The sequence below is a fragment of the Camarhynchus parvulus genome, chromosome 3, assembly GCF_901933205.1.
Source record: "Camarhynchus parvulus chromosome 3, STF_HiC, whole genome shotgun sequence".
NCBI classification, from domain to species: domain Eukaryota; kingdom Metazoa; phylum Chordata; class Aves; order Passeriformes; family Thraupidae; genus Camarhynchus; species Camarhynchus parvulus.
Genome location: NC_044573.1, coordinates 7345197 through 7363073, shown reverse-complemented (window position 1 = coordinate 7363073; position 17877 = coordinate 7345197). Strand labels below are relative to the sequence as shown.

Here is a 17877-nt window from a genome sequence, read left to right as displayed (position 1 = left end):
TGATTTCCCTTCATTGAAGCTCTTCTCTCATTCCAGAGCCACTTTGATTGCAACAATGAGCCCTACTTAATGCAGATATGAAAATTTCCTTTGTAATGCAATGCAAAACCTTTGCAGCAAGCTGTCATCTCCAGACAAGACAATTACTGAATATCTGAACACACTGCACACTGCCTCAGAGCCAGAAATCCTCTTCATGTGACCTCTTAAACTCGATGACATGCACTTGGCATTTGATGAAGGTGTCACTTTTGACCATGTCAAACAGTTATTTAATGTAATGAGTAGTAAGTCTTTCAAAATTTTCCCAAATGAGGGCCAGGAATAAAACCTTGGTTCACTTTTAATGCATTTCTGAAACAGTGTGGGGCAGGAATCTGCAATATTTAATTTTATTTATTTAATTATTTTTATTTAAATTTCTTTAAAATTCCAGGACAAAATGCAGTCCTGTGTTGTCCTGCTCTTCTGGATTTGCTGGTTGCCTACAATCTGCCCAATTAGCCTGCAGAAAAATAGAGTTTGCTAATGCAATCATTCAAACCAGAACAGAGCTAAAATAAAATAAATTCATTTAAATAAGCAGAGTTCAACCATTTGAGAAGTTGACACGTCCATTTGATCAGTCCTATAACACAGGGAGAGGATAAAATCCTACATCAGCAGAGCATTTGCAGCAGTTTCTCTGATAAGGCTGCCATTGCTTCTGAGCCCTCTGAGACAAACCTGCACTGTTTTTTTTGGCAGAAAGCTGCCACTTGCAGTAAAGCCTTTGCTCTTAACTTCAGAGATTTTCACTCTGCACTCTGAACTCATCAGAAGGACAAAAGCCTGTCCCTGAGAGCTCAGCAGTGCCTCGACTCCAGCAGATCCACTAGAGGGAGATCCTAAATTAAACAACCTCCAATTTTGCCAGCAGCCAGCAGAACAGCTGAGGATGCCAACTAAAAGATCAATGACATTTTTCAAATATATGCAAGAGAAGGAGACCATGATTTAATTTTATTTTAAAAAGAGAGAGCCATACTCAACAGCTGACTTGCAAAGCAAAAGGATGTACACAACTTAATCTTTAATATCCCTCAGAAGTCGTTTAGATTTCTGTAAACCCTTGCATAAAATTTAAAATTCATCTGCAGCTTTATGAATTTCTGAATAGTACGCTCAGCTAACATTAAAACTGCTTTCCTTTTATGAATAAAATACAACATAAAATAAGCAAGCTAATAAAAGAAATTGCCAAAATGAGAAAGCACAGCAGAAAATAAGGATACTGCAAGAATCTAACTTTAACTGGATGCAATTCTATAATAAAAGGGAAGCTATCTATGTAGGATCTCTTTCTTTTTATTTCAGTTGGAGGTTCTATATGCCATTTTGGACACACTAGGAAACACAGCAATTTATTTAAACCAATAGAGACAAGTTGTCATCTTCAAGTACAGATTTTTGAAGCAGTATCACCCAAACACCAACAAGGACAGCATGGGTTAGAAATTTTTAAAACCCAAGCAGATACATTGAAAGAAACAAAACTAATCATATATAATGTATTGATCATCATATGTCAGTGTAAGTTTATTTTATGACACATACCCTCTCAACACCTTTTCAGAAAGAGTAATTTGTTTATAAAAGACAGGCAGCTGCAATCCATTTCCTAAAATGAAGAGCTAATATTAGAGCCTCAGAGCCAGTGACCTGTCTAAATAAATATTCATCTATTTCAGAGATCCTGGGGGGGGGGGAACCTAACACCAAGGATTCATTTCTAGCTGCACTTTTAGGAAATTATACCAGCTACAGAGAAACAAAATTCACTGAGCTTTGAGCAAGGAGCACAATTAATTGGTTTCTGAACTGCAAGCCACTTGGCAACCTATCTCCATTATTTAAGCAGCATGTTCAGAAAGATACTTCTTCCACTGATACAGTCAGAAAAACTAAGTAATATCTAGATCAGACAGTGACAAACTTCCCAGCTGATAAAACTTGTTGACAGTAGCCTAACACAGAAACATTATGAACATTTATCTTTAAACATTGTCTGGAAGTGAGATGAGGCCGAGAGAGCAATTCCCTGCGCCTTATTAGGAATTTTTTTTAGAAGCAGCAGCGCAAAACTGCTCATCTGCTGAAACAATGCTGATAATGTGAAGCTTCGGTTTTATTTCAGCTTGACGGAAGCTAGAGCACCTCTCTGTCTGTGCCACAGGTGACAGCTCATCTGAAACCACCACAGCCCTTGGCTGACAGGAGCCAGGGAAGAACAATTATCTCCTGCGCTCACCATTAGCTTGTGATGCAGCTAATTAAGCATTTCGACTTGTGCCTGCTGCTACCACCACATTACATTCACAACAAGGAGAAACAAAGTGACAATGCTGTAATTCAGAAATATTTAAAGGTTAACCCAGTCACTTTCAAACATAGTTACAAACCTTAATTCGTGTCCTTCTCAGAATTGTTGAGAACAAACCACAGGACAACAGCACTGTAGTCAGCAACCAGGCTGTGATAAGTCATACACAGTTATGAAATTTTACAGTCATAGAATTTTAGTTTTATCCAAGTCTTTACAAAGTGAAGTGGCATCTCTGTTTATAATAAAATTTCTACTACTGAGCAATATAAAAATGCAGAAGCCTACAAATACCTTGAATAAAGTAGCAAGAGAACAAGTCATTAGACAAATTACAAGGCACAAAATTTAAAAAGGACACACTGTCTAACTAAAAAATGAGCAATGCCTGCCTATGTCATTTCAGCCTCTCTAGCAGCTCAGGTTCAGTGTTATGAGGAGTTAAACTGAACTACAAAGATATGTATATGCATATATACACACTGAAACACAAATTCTTCAAGTACAGGTAATGGGAAAGAACTTGAACCCCTCAAATCTGTGGTAATCACCATCAATCAGGCCTTTTCATCAAAAGAGCACAAAGCAACACTTCATATGTTCCCAAATACTGGCTGGGAGACAGGTGATGAACAGTCAGAATGCATGAAAAGTTTACAACTGAATAACCCTCAGGGAAAGCAGAACTGAGGGATGTAGAAGAGAAAACACCCAGCTGAGAGGTAGGAGACTGGGAATCACAACTGGCTTATTTTAGCAGGCAAAAAGGAACCTCCTAACTCTAGCTACCATTTCTATTTTGGCCTCCTGTGTTGTGTAACAATGCAAGCACGACAGAATTTATCATCCACAGCCTAGAGAGATTAGTTTCAAAAGGTAAGTCTTGAAAGAACTACCAGAAAAAACACCAACTTGATAAAACCAACTTGATAAAACCACCTTTTTAGCTGTAGCTGAGACAGCCCTGGTATAGTTATCTACAGCCTCTCCTCTACACAAGAGAAAGAAAACTGGCACACAAGTACTATCTCTTGTTACACAGGCAATCTTGAAACTTTAATGAGGACAAAAGAATTCTATTTGGTTACAAGAACACAAAAGACTCTTAGTCTTTTAAAAGAAACTCCCTCTGTGTGTGTCACAGTGTTACACTGATCAATTTGCTGTAGAGCCTACCTAGAATATGTTACAGATATCAGCAGAATACGGACAGCCAGGAATTTTCCACCACTATTTTAAAGCCTATGTCACCCTGAACTTCAAACAAATGAAATTATAGACCTGGTGTCTAAACTGTATGTGCTCATCTAAATGTTAACCCTGGATTCAAGGTCTCTGAACTGCAAATTCAGAGAATTGCAAAGTTTGGAGGTAAAAAACCTTCAAAATTTTATAATAAACCAGTAACCAATGTGAAGCAAAAATACCAACACACAACAGGAACAAGGATGTCTCTAGAAATCCTGAAAAGTATCTTCCTTATGCTTCTTGGGCAGGTCTTTTTGTTTTGCTTCCTTAAAAAAAAAAAAAAAAAAAAAAGCCAGCAGTTTCTGTATCTAATACAGAAATATGTAAATTTATTTACTTGCTAGGAAGTGCAATTACAGAGATGCCAGTTGAGTTGAGAAGCACTGTTAAGAAGCAGTAATTAGTCAGACAAAACATTCAAATAATTAAAACACCTAGAGGCTTATTTACGATTAAAAACAAGGCTCATAGACTTTTACACATAAACATTTGAATTTTTTTGTATTTGAGCAATCTTAGGGGAAGAAAATAAGTGAAGAGACTCTTACCAGCTTCCTGTGAATTTAATACTTCTAAGGCATGCATCATGGCACTTGCGAAGACGTTGGCATCTTCTTTGCTGCCAAAATTCAGACCATACACTTGCCTAGCATCACGCCACTGGTGGAAGGTCTGTGTAGCCTGATTGTACTTCAGCCCTTTTGGAATGGCACAATTTATTACCACCTAGAATCATTAAAAAAAAATAAATTTACTTATGTTTAAAATTGCTGTTCCAGCAGAACTTTCAGCTTTGTGTAGATTTTGTTCCTTCACCACACAGGTTAATTCACAACCCATAATCTGTGAAACACAAGGCTCAAAGCACAAAACATTTCAAGTTTAATTCCAACACTGTGTGTAATCAGTGGTGGGAATACACAAGGGGACTAAGGAGATATTTTGTATCAATTTTTGTAGTTCAAGTGTTCTCACTTCAAAAGATGCAGCCATGCTTCCTAACAGCAAAATGCAGTAACACCAACGTGTCTGACTTCCAGCAGGAGATTACTGAAACACACATCTGCAATGCAGAAACTCATTTTCCCATGAATTTCACAGGGTATTTGTTGGGTTTCTTTTTTAACCAAGTTATCACCTTCTCCCTGTGGCTGCTGCACCCCTTGGCTTGCTGGGCTTTCAGCAGCAGTTTGCTGGATTTGTACTACGGATCACAGGGTATCATTTTGCAAGATTGTTGTGGCTCACACAAAAGATGAAAATTTGAGCTATTAGGGCAACCATTTACTACAAGCCATCCACTAAGAAGATCCCATTGCACTTGGATAACTATATCCTCTCACCTTTTTCTGCTGAATAATGGGACAAAAAAACACCCCAGATTCACTCTCAGATGAATGCACAGAGACCATTTATTACTTGGAGTAAATATTTAGTAACAAATCACACAGGGGGTTACCAGTTTAGGCTTCAGGTGTGTAATAAATGACCAAAAACAGACTAAAAGAATTCCATTAAATGCTGGGAGGGAGGGAAACAAATATAAGCTTTTCTCAAACAAAAGATTAGGTCTTAACCCCATCCCAAGTATCACATGGCAGAGCACATTTACAGACAGAGTGCTAATTTGCTATTTAATCACAATCCAGTAAATTCATCATGGAAATAAAGATGTAATCCCTGTTACTCCCTTCTCACTCTCTTTAAGTGCTAGATAATCAGCATTACTAAACATCAGAAGGTTTTTTGAACAAAATGACCTGGGGATATGAGACATCATGCATGCAAGTTTCCATGAGGTAGGAAGAGCTAAAAGAACTGCTGGTGTCTACACAGGCTGCAGCTCACAGTGCAGAGTGGGGGAGAGAAGCTTTCAGGTTGCCACTTTGCCTTAAAAAGAACCAGATGACTTCTGTGTACACCACTAGCCTTTATAAATAGATATCTGTAGGAAGGAATGGCAAAAGGACTATTGCCTTGGGGGTATGCAAAGTGCTTAGTTCACAGGGAAAAAGCAATAGAAGTTCTGCTACTTCAGTTAAAAACCACGATTTTTTTAAATTGTGGTCCCATAATTTTGCTGAAGACTTAATACTCTAAATTTTCAGAGATTTCCTCACCTGATGATCCTGAATCTTCCTGCCCACTACTCTGAATGTGTTGTTGCCTGTGTGATGATATATGTGAACTCTGCTGAATCCAGTTGATCCTCCAGCTGGTACCCATTTCTTGTTGGCATCATCGTAGACCATGACAGCAGCTCGTGCTTGGCAGATACTCTGTTCACTGGTAATGTACAAAGTGGAGGAGAAAATAAAATTACTTGTGGCAAAGCATCATCTTTCTGGTTAAGTTGTTTTAATTTAAAATGTTAAAGCAATAGCCCTTGCAACTTGCTGAAATTCCACCTTTCTGAATACAAAACCACCAGGAGTTTGAGATTTTGCTTCTATGAGCTCATTCTGAAAAGCTGTGGTCCAGACAGACAGGCCTAAGAACTAATAAAAGAGATCAAGAAGGTATTCACTTCTTCTTTTTGCACTTTTTCCCCCTTACAGTTTTTTTCCCCCTCCTTTTCCTCACCACCAGCCACGAATTTTCATTAAATGCCATAACCATAGGCAAAGCTTTTTGCAAAGAGCAAAGAATCTGGAGTTGCACAGCTTCATACAATCTACACTTCCCAGTGGAAATTACTCCTACAAGAAATGAGAATTGGAAGGCCCTTGCACCTTTTAACAAATAGACAAGAAAGCAAACACAGGGAATAAAGTCCAGCACAAAAATTTCATCAGTTCATAAATGAAACACATTTTGGTTTTGACATGTTTTACAACAGTTGACACCCAGATGTAACATTTTCTCCCTGAGAAAAGGTTCTACTGATCACGAGGAAGTGCAAATTCATCAGGAGATTGCTATTGGTAGCTAATCCTGATTATGCCAGTCATCTGGAAGCTGAGCTACAGCCTGAAGTTAAAAAGGAGCACATCATGAATGTCATCATGTAAGAAACACATGAAATCAGACCATACCAGAAAGAGAGTATTTATTAGGAGAGGAAAGTGTGATACCATGCAGGTTGTCTTTGGGGGTAATGTCCAGATGCAGACAGGAAACCAAACTAGAAAGGAATGATTTCTTATCAGTAAGTCAGATTCTGTGGACACACCACTCCAGCACATCCAGCATTATAGAAAGCACATGATGCCTGGCTTGCAAGGAATGTGGCCTAACATTTGGAAAACTGAGAAGGCTGAGGAGACATAGGAAAGTAAAGGATTATTTCTTCATATTTGATGGAAGAGGGACAGGATGCCTCCCCCACCCATCTTGTTTTTTGTGATTTTTATTGGTTGGTTGGTTTGGGAAGAGGAGTGTGTGTTTGTTGGGTTTTTTTCCAAAGACCATGCTGGATTTTTCAGTATCTTATTCACATCTCCTAATACAAGAAAATTCTGAAGTACATCCAGCTGTTTTGTTAACTTTCAATCCCGACATTTTTGAGAAAACAGAATCAATTTCTATCACACTTTCCATTGTTCTAACAATTCTAAAAGTGCTCCATACTGGGATGCTCCTTAGGGTTCATGGAGAAGAGAGAATACTGAGATCATGCCTCTCATGCACATGGCAGATTCATGATCAAATGAGGAAACAGGTTCTTAATTTTAAATATGCAAGTGTTCTAACCCCATCACCTATTCAGCAACTAGATCAGACTGGGATTACAACCTTTAATTAGACCATCCTTTTCCTAGTTCAATTTAGGGATAATAAAGTAATAATATACATAACTGAAGTGCTTCTTTTCTAAGCATAGTTTATAGTTTAGACTTGAAGGAGCACATTCAAAACAGGAAGACTAAATGCAAAGAAAATAAATTTTGGTACAGCTTTTAGGCATTTTGCAGTCCCATTTGATATATACCACAGTGAAATACAGTTCACTCACTTGAGAAGAGGACAGTGCAAGAACCTACTGGATTTCCTTATTTTTAGATATTTTTGGCACACATCTCAAAGTTCAAACCTAGAAATATTCTGTACTGTTCACAAAGTACATGACAAACAGTAGTGGTTTTTCTAAAATGCCTGATAGTAAACTTGGAAAACCTCTGAACCCATAATAAATTTTTACTATATTTCACTTTGGATCAATCACAGGCATAATAAAACATAGGTGACAGGCCTAGATACTGATTTGGTTTGCAGAGTTCTTGCCAAAAAGTAACTTCTACTCAGTCATGTGCCAGACAGATTTAAAAAAAAAAAAAGATTCTATTAAAAATTGAGACTGTGATTCTAAGCTAATATGTTCCAATTACAACAAAGGTAGAAGCAGAGAGTGGCTGAGTAATGGTACAGTGAGCAGGGGACTTAACAGGACAGACCATCAAATTTCAGGTGCTCTTATTCAGCCTAAGTTTATACAACTTCTTACATTATTTTATTTAACATACCATACCAAAAAAAAATTAAAAATAAAGAAGAAGAACCTATTCATTTTAGAACTATTCAGCATTCAAGTGGCACTCTTCACAAGTGCAAATAAGATGACCTTGAATTGAATTTCTGGCTTTTCTTTAACAACTGCTAAACTATTTTTAGTTCCACTTCTCAGGCCATGTCTTATAACTGAAAGTATTAACCAAGTCTAGATCTCAACTGCTTCATGTTCCATTTAAAACAAAAATTTTCATAACAGGGAATTAGTCCTATTCATATAAAAATATGAGATGACTCACAAACTTTTTAAAATGACAACTACAAACCATTTCCAGCTGACCTTTTCAATCACTACATAATAAACCTACTGCCTTCACTTCATACAAATCCTGTAACTAAAATTTCAGTGCTCCAAGTCTGTAATTTTCATATCCAGGTATCAATCTGAAGGTGACATGCTCCCCCTCCGCCAACAGTTCCCACCACACAGCACTTTGTTTATCAGACTGCAAGAGTAAGATGGAAAAATGAAAGAAAGAAAAGATCCCCATCAGAAAGAAATTAAACCATCTCAGGATGCTAGCCTATTTCCAGGGTTCAATAATTATCAGGTGAAAGGGTGATTTATTCAATTACTCTCTCTTAGTAATAAGTTCTCTAAAATGAAGAAAAAAAGAAAAGCATGGAGGCATGAGCTTTAGTGAAAAGAATCTTTAGTTCTGCTCTTCAATGGCAATTTGATAGTTTAGCATCTGAATATTGTATATTGTACATTATAATTAGACACCATAAAGTATTTAAAAATGCAAAACAAGAAAAGCATACTAGAAATCCATTAACTTCAAAGGGTTACACCAAATCAAAAATCCACACTGTTAGCTCATGACTATCTTTGACAGGTCTAATGAAAAACACGGTTTAGGGTTTTTTCTGAAGATCCAACTTTTTCTAGGAAAATTCTGATTTTAACATACACACTGCTACTAGAACCTGAACCAGTCTCTTCATTCTACAAATATATATGAACTCCAGTGCAAAAGAACAAGAGCCAAGTGAGTAAGAATGGTATAATTTATTGTATTTCTTGCTTTTCCTGCTTATGACACTTCCCTGCTGTACTTGTATTAGTGAACAGATCTTCACCCCTCTCAGTATTTATAAATGAGCTCCTCACAGTCCCCAGGGCTTGCTAGGAAGGCTTCCTTCATTCACTGCACCACAGTCACTTTGGTCTGATCACAAATGCGGATTTTTTACGTATTACCTTACACTGGTGGCAAATAAACAAATTGTCCCAAGCTATGTTGCAAGAGAAAAATACCATGTCATTAGGCCTTCAAAAGCATCCTACTGGGTTTACTTGCCTATCTGCAAATTTTCCTCTTCCTGGTGGGGTGTAATGGTTCCAGAAACCATTAGACTTGGATTAGCCTGCACCTTTTCAATATGTGAGTTGATTAGGGGATGTGGGAGATTGAGCATCTCCAGCTTCACATGCTACTGCCAAAATGCACAGCTGCTCCAAGAACTGATTGATGGATTATTAGGGCAGTGTGCTGGGGAACTACAGTGAAATATTAACAAAGAAAAACTGAGAATTCAGTATGTTCCCAAGTCAACTTACTAAACTAGAGTATATGAAATTATTTGCAGAAAACAGAAAATTCATACGAGGGAACATTCATGCAAAAAAAGTGCTTACCAAACCTTAGGAGACAAAGTGTACAAAGCTTCTCTTCCCAAAATGTAAAGCTTGACAAATAGCTGGATAAATATATGTTAGGAGGAGTTATTCTCCAGACAAAGATGCAAGGCTCTGATTGTTAAAGGCAGCCATTATTCTGGGTAAGTCCACCTACAGCAATACCATATAAAGCCAACGGCAGGGTGGCTGGTTTTTATTTGGGGTGGAAGAGTGGGGGGAGGTCTGGCACTCAAAAGGCTCACACAAAAAACCACAGTAGTAATGAATCATAAGTATAAGATTATTCTTATGGGAGAATATACTTTCCTCCTCCAGTGATGAGATCATACAAAAAGCTCAAAAACCATAGCAAACTGAACCCTAGCAGACATCACTCTTTTGCCCAGATGGAATGTGTTCGTTCTTTCACATCCCAAGTTCTTAAGCTCAATGCACAGTGACACCAATCCACTCTGCTGACCTAAGCCTTATTTTTTTTTCCCTCTCCACAAGAAGTGGATGCTTGGTTTTCCTCCCTCAAGAAGTAAAAAGGATAAACATACTTCAAGGATCAAACTCATATGAAACACAGCACAACTGCAGCCAAAGAAAAGGTCACTTAAATATACTAATAAAAGCTGTGACAGCTCTGATGCTCAGCCTTTGCTATTTTTGTCAGTAATGTAACAATGAGGGTTTTGAAAAATTATATCCCATTACCACTGCCTCTGGTGATTCAGGTTGGTTTTTTTTCCTGCTATGTTCTCAATTTACAGAGACATAACAACATGTTCTTAAAATGTGCAGTCTTTGCAGGGCAGAAGGAATGGGAAGAGACACTGATTCATCAAACGCCTGTTTGGGATTTTCAAACCATGTGGCACAAAGCTAGAAAGAAACTCTAAACATTTCCAATTCTAACATCTTAAAAATACACATTTTTGAAAAGCAGCTAAATGCTGGTGGAGATATAAAGTTCTCTATCTTAGTGGTGGTGTTTTGCAAGGTAATTTTTCCTGCTTGTTCCTAAACCCCAACTGGCACATCACAGTGAAAATGTGTGTCCTCTGTTTTACTATTAAAAAGTTAAAACCCAAAACCTAAAAAAATCCCACATATACTGTACCACTACTTCCTATTAACTAAATCAGACACTCTAGACAAAGTTGCCATGTATTCTAAGTTGCTCATCTGGCTTAACAGTTAGGCTATTTTTTAGCATCTTGAAGTTAACACAGAAATATTTCCTATGCCCTCAAATATGCTCCAGATTGAACTCAATTACACAGCTTAATATTTATTTTTTGGGAGTAGGGGAAAGGGCTTGGCTTTGTTGATGGGGGTGGTGTGAGTGAGGAGAGGGGAAGAACTTTGGGTTACTTCAGGTTTTTAACTCATAATCAGCTGCTTTAGTTTTATTCATTTCTTGAATTTTAGCACTTCAGCCAGAAGGACATCTCAGAGGAGCCTGAGTATAACAATTCTTCTCCTCCTTCTGCCAACAAGACATCCACACCATCAACAGGTGTGGAAAAATAGAAACCTTTAGGGCTCTGCAGAGGGGAACACAGCAGTTCAATAAGTCAAGTTTCTGTAACTCATCCTCAGCTGGGAAGGAAGAATCTCGACTTTCCCTGCATTACTAAAAGCCAGTCAAACATGGTGCTGGCAAGGGAACATCACATGCTTGGTACAGCAGAGGGAACTAAGCTGTGCTCTGCACTGGTACCCAACTTCAAATGATGCAGCTTGCCCACTCCAGCCAGGACAGAATTTACCTGCTATTTAGGTTTTAAACAAAGATTCACTTAGGAGCAGCTGATTCATCTGACCTGCTTCCATGCAGATTCTTCTTCAGACACTACAACCCCCCACAGGACAAGAGTCCTTGCTGACTCCTTCCAGCAGATCCAACTCAAACAAGAGAGCCATGCAGAGGGAAAAATCCCAGATTGCTTCACTAGCAGCTCTCCTGTACTTGCCTGTGCCTGGGAAACTTTTGATTGATAACTGAGAGATTCATTCATCTCTCCCACTTTTCTGTCTCTGATAAGCGAGAGATTCATTCATCTCTCCCACTTTTTCTTCTCGTGAATTACTCAGAATACAGATTAGCTGCTGCAACATCAGAAACCAGCAGAAAATCCTGCATGGAAAGTCCCAACTAGAAATAACACTAGTACTGCTGAGAAGCAGGGGAAACTGAATCACTGATTGGGATTAATATTTGGCAAAGGAAAGGTGCTTTGCTCCTGGCACAGGGCTCTGTAACACTCCAGAGTTTTAGCTGGTACACAGTTTGCTGAGGACAAACTTTCTTTGCTCAATGAGCACCTTCCACTGAAAGAAAATTGGTTTTCATCTTGTGCATAAAAGCATTTAACATTAATTTAGGAAAAGTCTGCTGTCAGATCCAGAGAAGTCTCATAAATTTCTCTTGTTGCTATAAATCTGTTCCTTGATGATTTTGCATTTGTAGCTTGTTCCACAGCAGCAGGTGAATATCAAACAGCTGAAAGAAATCATTGCAGGACTTTCAGGCAGAAAGAGAAATATTATTTAGAACAGCAGGTTGATGTCAAGTGAAAGCCTACTTTTCACACAGAATTCCCAAATTAAAACCCAAAGAAATTTTCTTTACCTAAACATTTCACATATTCATGTATTTCATGTTTTTATGCAATGGACAAAGCAATTTTGTGTTGGCAATTCAATATTGTCTCCAGGTTTGTCATATGCTGGTTCACATAAAAATTCACCCATTCCCTCAAATGAAATCAGAAATATCTAGGAGAGAACACAACAAGTCAAACCAATAAACACTCACTCTACAGAGACAAACCCTAAAAAAACCCAGAAGTATTAATAGGAATTAAGAACAACAGACTGAAAAACGTGGATTTTGAGTAGCATGAAACTAGTTGTATTAACAATGGCTAGCTATATATAAAATAATGTAGTGTAGGATTAATAAAATGTACATGTGACTAATTTTAGCTACCCTTAAATTCAAAAATACTCTCTGAAGTCCAACCAAAGATGATATTAAGATATACTTCACTTCTCAACTCTCAATTTGACCAGACTGTGTAGTTACCCAAAACCAGATACCAGTTTTTTAAGAGAAACAGACACTAAAATCCTTTACTACACAAAGGTAAGGGTGTTTTTTAAACAATTCCTTCAGCAGACAGAAGGAATAACCATTTGCTGTCTTCCTTTAAAAAGTACAGAATTCTGAACTTTCATCATCCATCATTCCAAGCTTGAGACAGAGAAGAATATATGCTAGAATTCTATATATACTGGAATTTTATACACAGATTTGGTCTTTGCCTTGTATGCAAACTTAGTGGTAACCTCATGGAAATACTTTATTAGAAGCCTTTATTATTTTAGCTTGGAGGCAAGATTTTCAATGAAACAACCTGCAAGAGACAAGGGCAACATTTTCCCACTTTCTTCCACTATTTTCTATATCTTTTCATCCCACAGAGAATCATGAAGGTGTTTTTTTCCAATAAATATTTCCAACAGATGTTTTGAAAAAAATCAGGACTATACAGAGGCCAAGGATTTCATTATAACACATTTACACTGACAGGGGAAATCTTTCTAGCCATTATTTTTACACTGGTAAAATAAAGTCCTGCATTTAGACTCCACAGAACCATGAAATAAGATAATTCAGTTTATGCTTGCTCCATCCACTCATCCATATCCTTGTTTTCTTTTATCCTCTTACACAGGGGTGTTCCCTTAGACATGGCATTTTTGGTAATTTATCCTGATTTCTTCCTGAAAATATTACATTGTTATAATCAAATCCATTTTTCCACTGATTTTTCAAACATATTTCTTCAGGGCATTTACCACTTTGCTTACACTAAAAGGCTGTGCAGAATCCATGCAGAAACTGAAGCAGATTCAATACTGTGGCATCACAAGCCAAAGGTTTTGCCACAGAAAAGGCTAATTCTGTCTGGGTGCTGATTTGACTCAACACTACAACAGGAGCAGAAGATTCCTACCATGACCCTTCACCTATCTCAAGACAGATTTTTATCAAAAATCAATTTCTTGGTTTGTCTCTGCTGTCAAAGCTAATGGGAAAAAAAATCTCTAGAGCAAAATGTGGGAATGAAGCAACCTGCAAGGACCAGGGTACCCTGTAATTGAACAAAGCTATCAACCATAAAAATCAGTATCTTTACTGAATAGGACCGATCATGACGGATTGAAAAGTTCAAAGCTTTTAACCTGAAGCCCTTAAAAGGCCAGGACCAAAAGCTAGCCAGACATATTAGTTCTTCCCTACAAACAGTCTATTTTTCAAGGGTTTGTTGCCTTGTTTGCTGCAATTCCATGAATCTGAGCCCAGCATATTGTGGAAAACCTTTCTAAGCAGGCATGAAAAACAACATCTCCAAGAACCAGACTGACAGCTGATGACTTCCTGTGAAAAACCACTTAACATCCATACATTTCCTATGTTCTATACATATTTTAACAAAAAAGTGACCTTCTTCTGTTATTTCCTAAGCTTCTGACACATGGTACAAATCACAGCTTTCAGAGCCCAGATTTCCCAGGCAATCCCAACTCCTGAACGTGCTGCAACAGAATCCATCATTACATTACCAGCAGCACAGATCATGTAACTCATTTTACTTTCAGATAACCAATGCCCAGCTCCTCTTGAACAGCAAGAGAGCAGCATTTTTACATCACCTATTTAATATAAGGGCAGCCTCTGCTGTAGAGAGCTGTGTAAAGGGAAGGTGGCTGATCTCTGAGCCACACATTCTAGCCCCAGCGTTAACATATGAATATGCAATTCATGGTTCATTACAAGAAAGATTCATTACAAGAAGAAATTGTCTTCCTAAAATTTAATTTCACCTGGAAAGAAAAACAACCCACCAGCATATTTTGTTAATTTAACACTTGTTTTTTAAACACTAGGTTGACATTGACATGAGTGTAGGGCAGGTTGGATTGGGCCGAGTGGAAAGTGTCTGTGCCCATGGCACAGGGGTTGGAAATGGGTGACCTTTAAGGTCCCTTCCAACCCAAACCTTCTATGGTTTTATGGATTAATGATGAAAATGTGAGCAGCAAAGTACAAGAAAAGGCTACATATAATTGCTTTGGTCTCAAAACCAAGTTTGGTCTCAGAGTTTCCAGGTCTGCACGAGTATTGCATTAGAGGGAAATAAAGTTAGGGGCTCCACTGTGATAAACTGGATACAGAGAGTCCATCCAACTGAACAGCAAGCACCCAACACAGGTGAAGGTACCATGTGGTGACACCATGAGGCCACTCTAACAGCTCTACAGGGTAATTAAGAGATGCTTCTGACAGCCTGAAAAAGAAAAATGCCATGACCATGCTCCAGCAGAACAAGAACAAGGTTTGGGGAGCCAGAGGCTCAGATGGTTGCAGGGAACAGTGTGACATCTACCTGGTGAAGTGTCACTAGAGCATTTCTCAGGGGGATCAATACCACCACAATGCTGTTTAATGTGTTTATCACCAGGAAAATGGGATGTAATGGAACTTCAGCAAGTCTGTGCATGCATTTCTGTAAATTGGGATGGACTGGTACGCTGGACAGCAGAGCTGCTGCTCAGACGTTTCTCAGCAGGCTGGAAACCTCAAGAAATCAGGAGGCAAGGGCTTAAAACTTGCACCCAGGACAAAATAACCTCAATGATGTAAAAAGTGATTGTTCCCCTCTATTCAGACTACATCTGGCACATTGTGCCCAATTTTGGGCTCCCCAGTGGAAGGAACAACTTGGACAAATTGGAGCAAATCAAAGAGAAAACCATTTAATGGGGCTAGAGGAAAAGATGCACTGGGAGTGGCTTCACAGCTGGGCTAAGGCAGGAACATAATGGCCACTCTCAGCTACTCAACAGGGAATTACAGGGAACAAGAGTCACAATCTTCTCAGAAGTGCACTACAGAAAGGTGGGAGATAATCAAAAAGTGCAGAAAAGGAGCTTTGAGCCAGGCACAGAGAAGCTGCACCAAGAAATCAGTGAAATACCGGGAGAGGCTGCTCCAGAGGAGCTGTGGAATCTCCATCCCTTGAGACTTCAAAATTCAACCCAGCCAAGGTGATGGGAGCAGATGAACCCCAAGAACTCCCACCTTGACTAAGACAGTGTGTGGCTCAAGAAGAAATAAAATTCTCTGAAAACACCCCACTGAACTGCAGATATGTAAGTACTTTATTTATGACAATTTCTGCCTTAGCACCTCATTTTATTGGAATGCTCTTCCCAAAAATAACAACGTGCATTTCACACTTGAAGTTTCAAGCAGCCTCTCCTTCTCTAGCCTTTAAATCAAGATCTTAGAGACTGCTGGTGGTTCTAATATTCAAAGCCTAAAAGTAAGAGGTTTAAATAAACAACATAGTATTTATATCACTGATGTGTACTACCAAATAAATGTCAGGATATTTAATAATAAGCAATAATTTCTTTCACACTCTCCTCCCAACAAAACACCTAAGATTGATTCATGAATTTCTGACATCTCTTAACAAGTCTGTACTACAAAATACTTCAACTATAAACAGAGCTCTTGACAATCCTGTCCTCATTTCCGAGGGCACCAGGATAAGGCAAAGTTCTGAGCCTTATTCAAGCAGCTCAAAACAAAGGAATCCTTAAGCAACCCAAGACCTGTCACAGCGTAGTAAGCAAACACTAATGTGTAAAAATTACCCCAGTTACAACAGCTTCCTTGTACAGGAAATTCTAATGAGCATCCTTATGTTGTGCATTCAGTAGAGATGTTTATGATAATGTGTAAAACAAAGGAATACTAAATTTCCACTTAGATGCCTCTCTACTGTAGAGGTCTGCTCTCCTCTTTGAGCACAGGTTTCCACATACAAATTTCACAAATCAAGGAGAGCTTATCATCATCAAGTTGACACAGTCTGGAAGCATTCTGCTTTCACTTCAGTTATGGGTTATTTACATTTGCCATTGAATGCAGTCAAAGTTACCACCTATATCGAAATATGAATTCGATTTTCCTGCCAAACTACTGCATTTACTCATGGAACAGCACATTATTCTTGTGCTCTCCTCTTCTTTGATCCAAATTACTTTTTGGCAAGGCTAAGTCAGTCTTATTTGAATAAGGCTCTGATTTCTTTCTGACATCATTTTATCTCTCAATATCACTTTTAAACTACTATTTTTTCACTCCTCCTATACCCTACATATTAGTAATATCCGTCCTGAAGTGACTGCTCACACAGCTACTTCAGAAGCTCTTCTTCCAAGTCTGACTGCAAGTGAGTCAAGATTTTAACTTGAAGAAATTCCTGATTCCAAGTCATACACCCCCCCAAAACTTCCTCCCTTCTTCCAGCAAGGCTTGCTAATACACTTCCCTCAAGGTACTAAGGCTTGCCATTAAAACCTAGTCCCTGAGGTATAATCTCAATTGCATACATTCTTTTATTAAATGCAGCTTAAATTAACCTATACTCATTCAAAACTGTGATCAGTTTTTCCTCTGAATATCCTTCATATCCCAAAAAAATTCTGCAAAAAAATTCTGCACTCCCTGAAGTCTGAATCTTGATTTCATCAGTTAATGACTTTGACAACAACAAGGTGGTAAAGGTAATATGATCTAAAAATTCTACCAGTATTTATACATTTATTTATAAATTAAATGCTTTTTCTGGAGCTGGCAGAGGGATCCAGAGGAATCTGTCCTGTCATGTATGTGCTGCTGTAATTCTAACAGAAGGCACAGGTTACTTGTACACTAATTGTTACTTGCACAAGCAATAGGCTTGAAGTGCTCTACTCTTCCTCTCCAGACTAGCAGGCAAAGAACAGCACGAGAAGAAAGAGGAAAATCAATGTTAGAATTCATTGCAAAAGTATTTTGAGACTCAGTGACCCACTTTTAACTTTGAACACCAACAGACGACTGCAGTAACTAATTCAATCTAGTTAATAATTAACATTTACATTTGTGCATTCATTACATCCAACGTTCTGTCCTAGAAAACTGGATGATCTAGATGCACCATGAAACACTGAGTAGAAGCTGTTTGATTTTCCCACAATGTCAGCTATTTCAAGCATCTCT

The 17877-nt window shown here is 38.3% G+C and overlaps 1 protein-coding gene across 6 annotated transcripts in view; it reads right to left on the bottom strand.

The window, feature by feature from the left end:
- The window catches only part of ENAH (ENAH actin regulator), a 91355-nt gene that overhangs the window by 41444 nt on the left and 32034 nt on the right, over positions 1 to 17877 (bottom strand). For all 6 annotated transcript variants that reach the window (XM_030946013.1, XM_030946014.1, XM_030946016.1 and 3 more), the window contains exons 2-3: positions 5731 to 5896; positions 4159 to 4336 (exon numbers count right to left, since the gene is read on the bottom strand). In XM_030946013.1, the coding sequence (XP_030801873.1) occupies positions 4159 to 4336; positions 5731 to 5896 (344 nt within the window). The remainder of the gene's footprint in view (positions 1 to 4158; positions 4337 to 5730; positions 5897 to 17877) is intronic.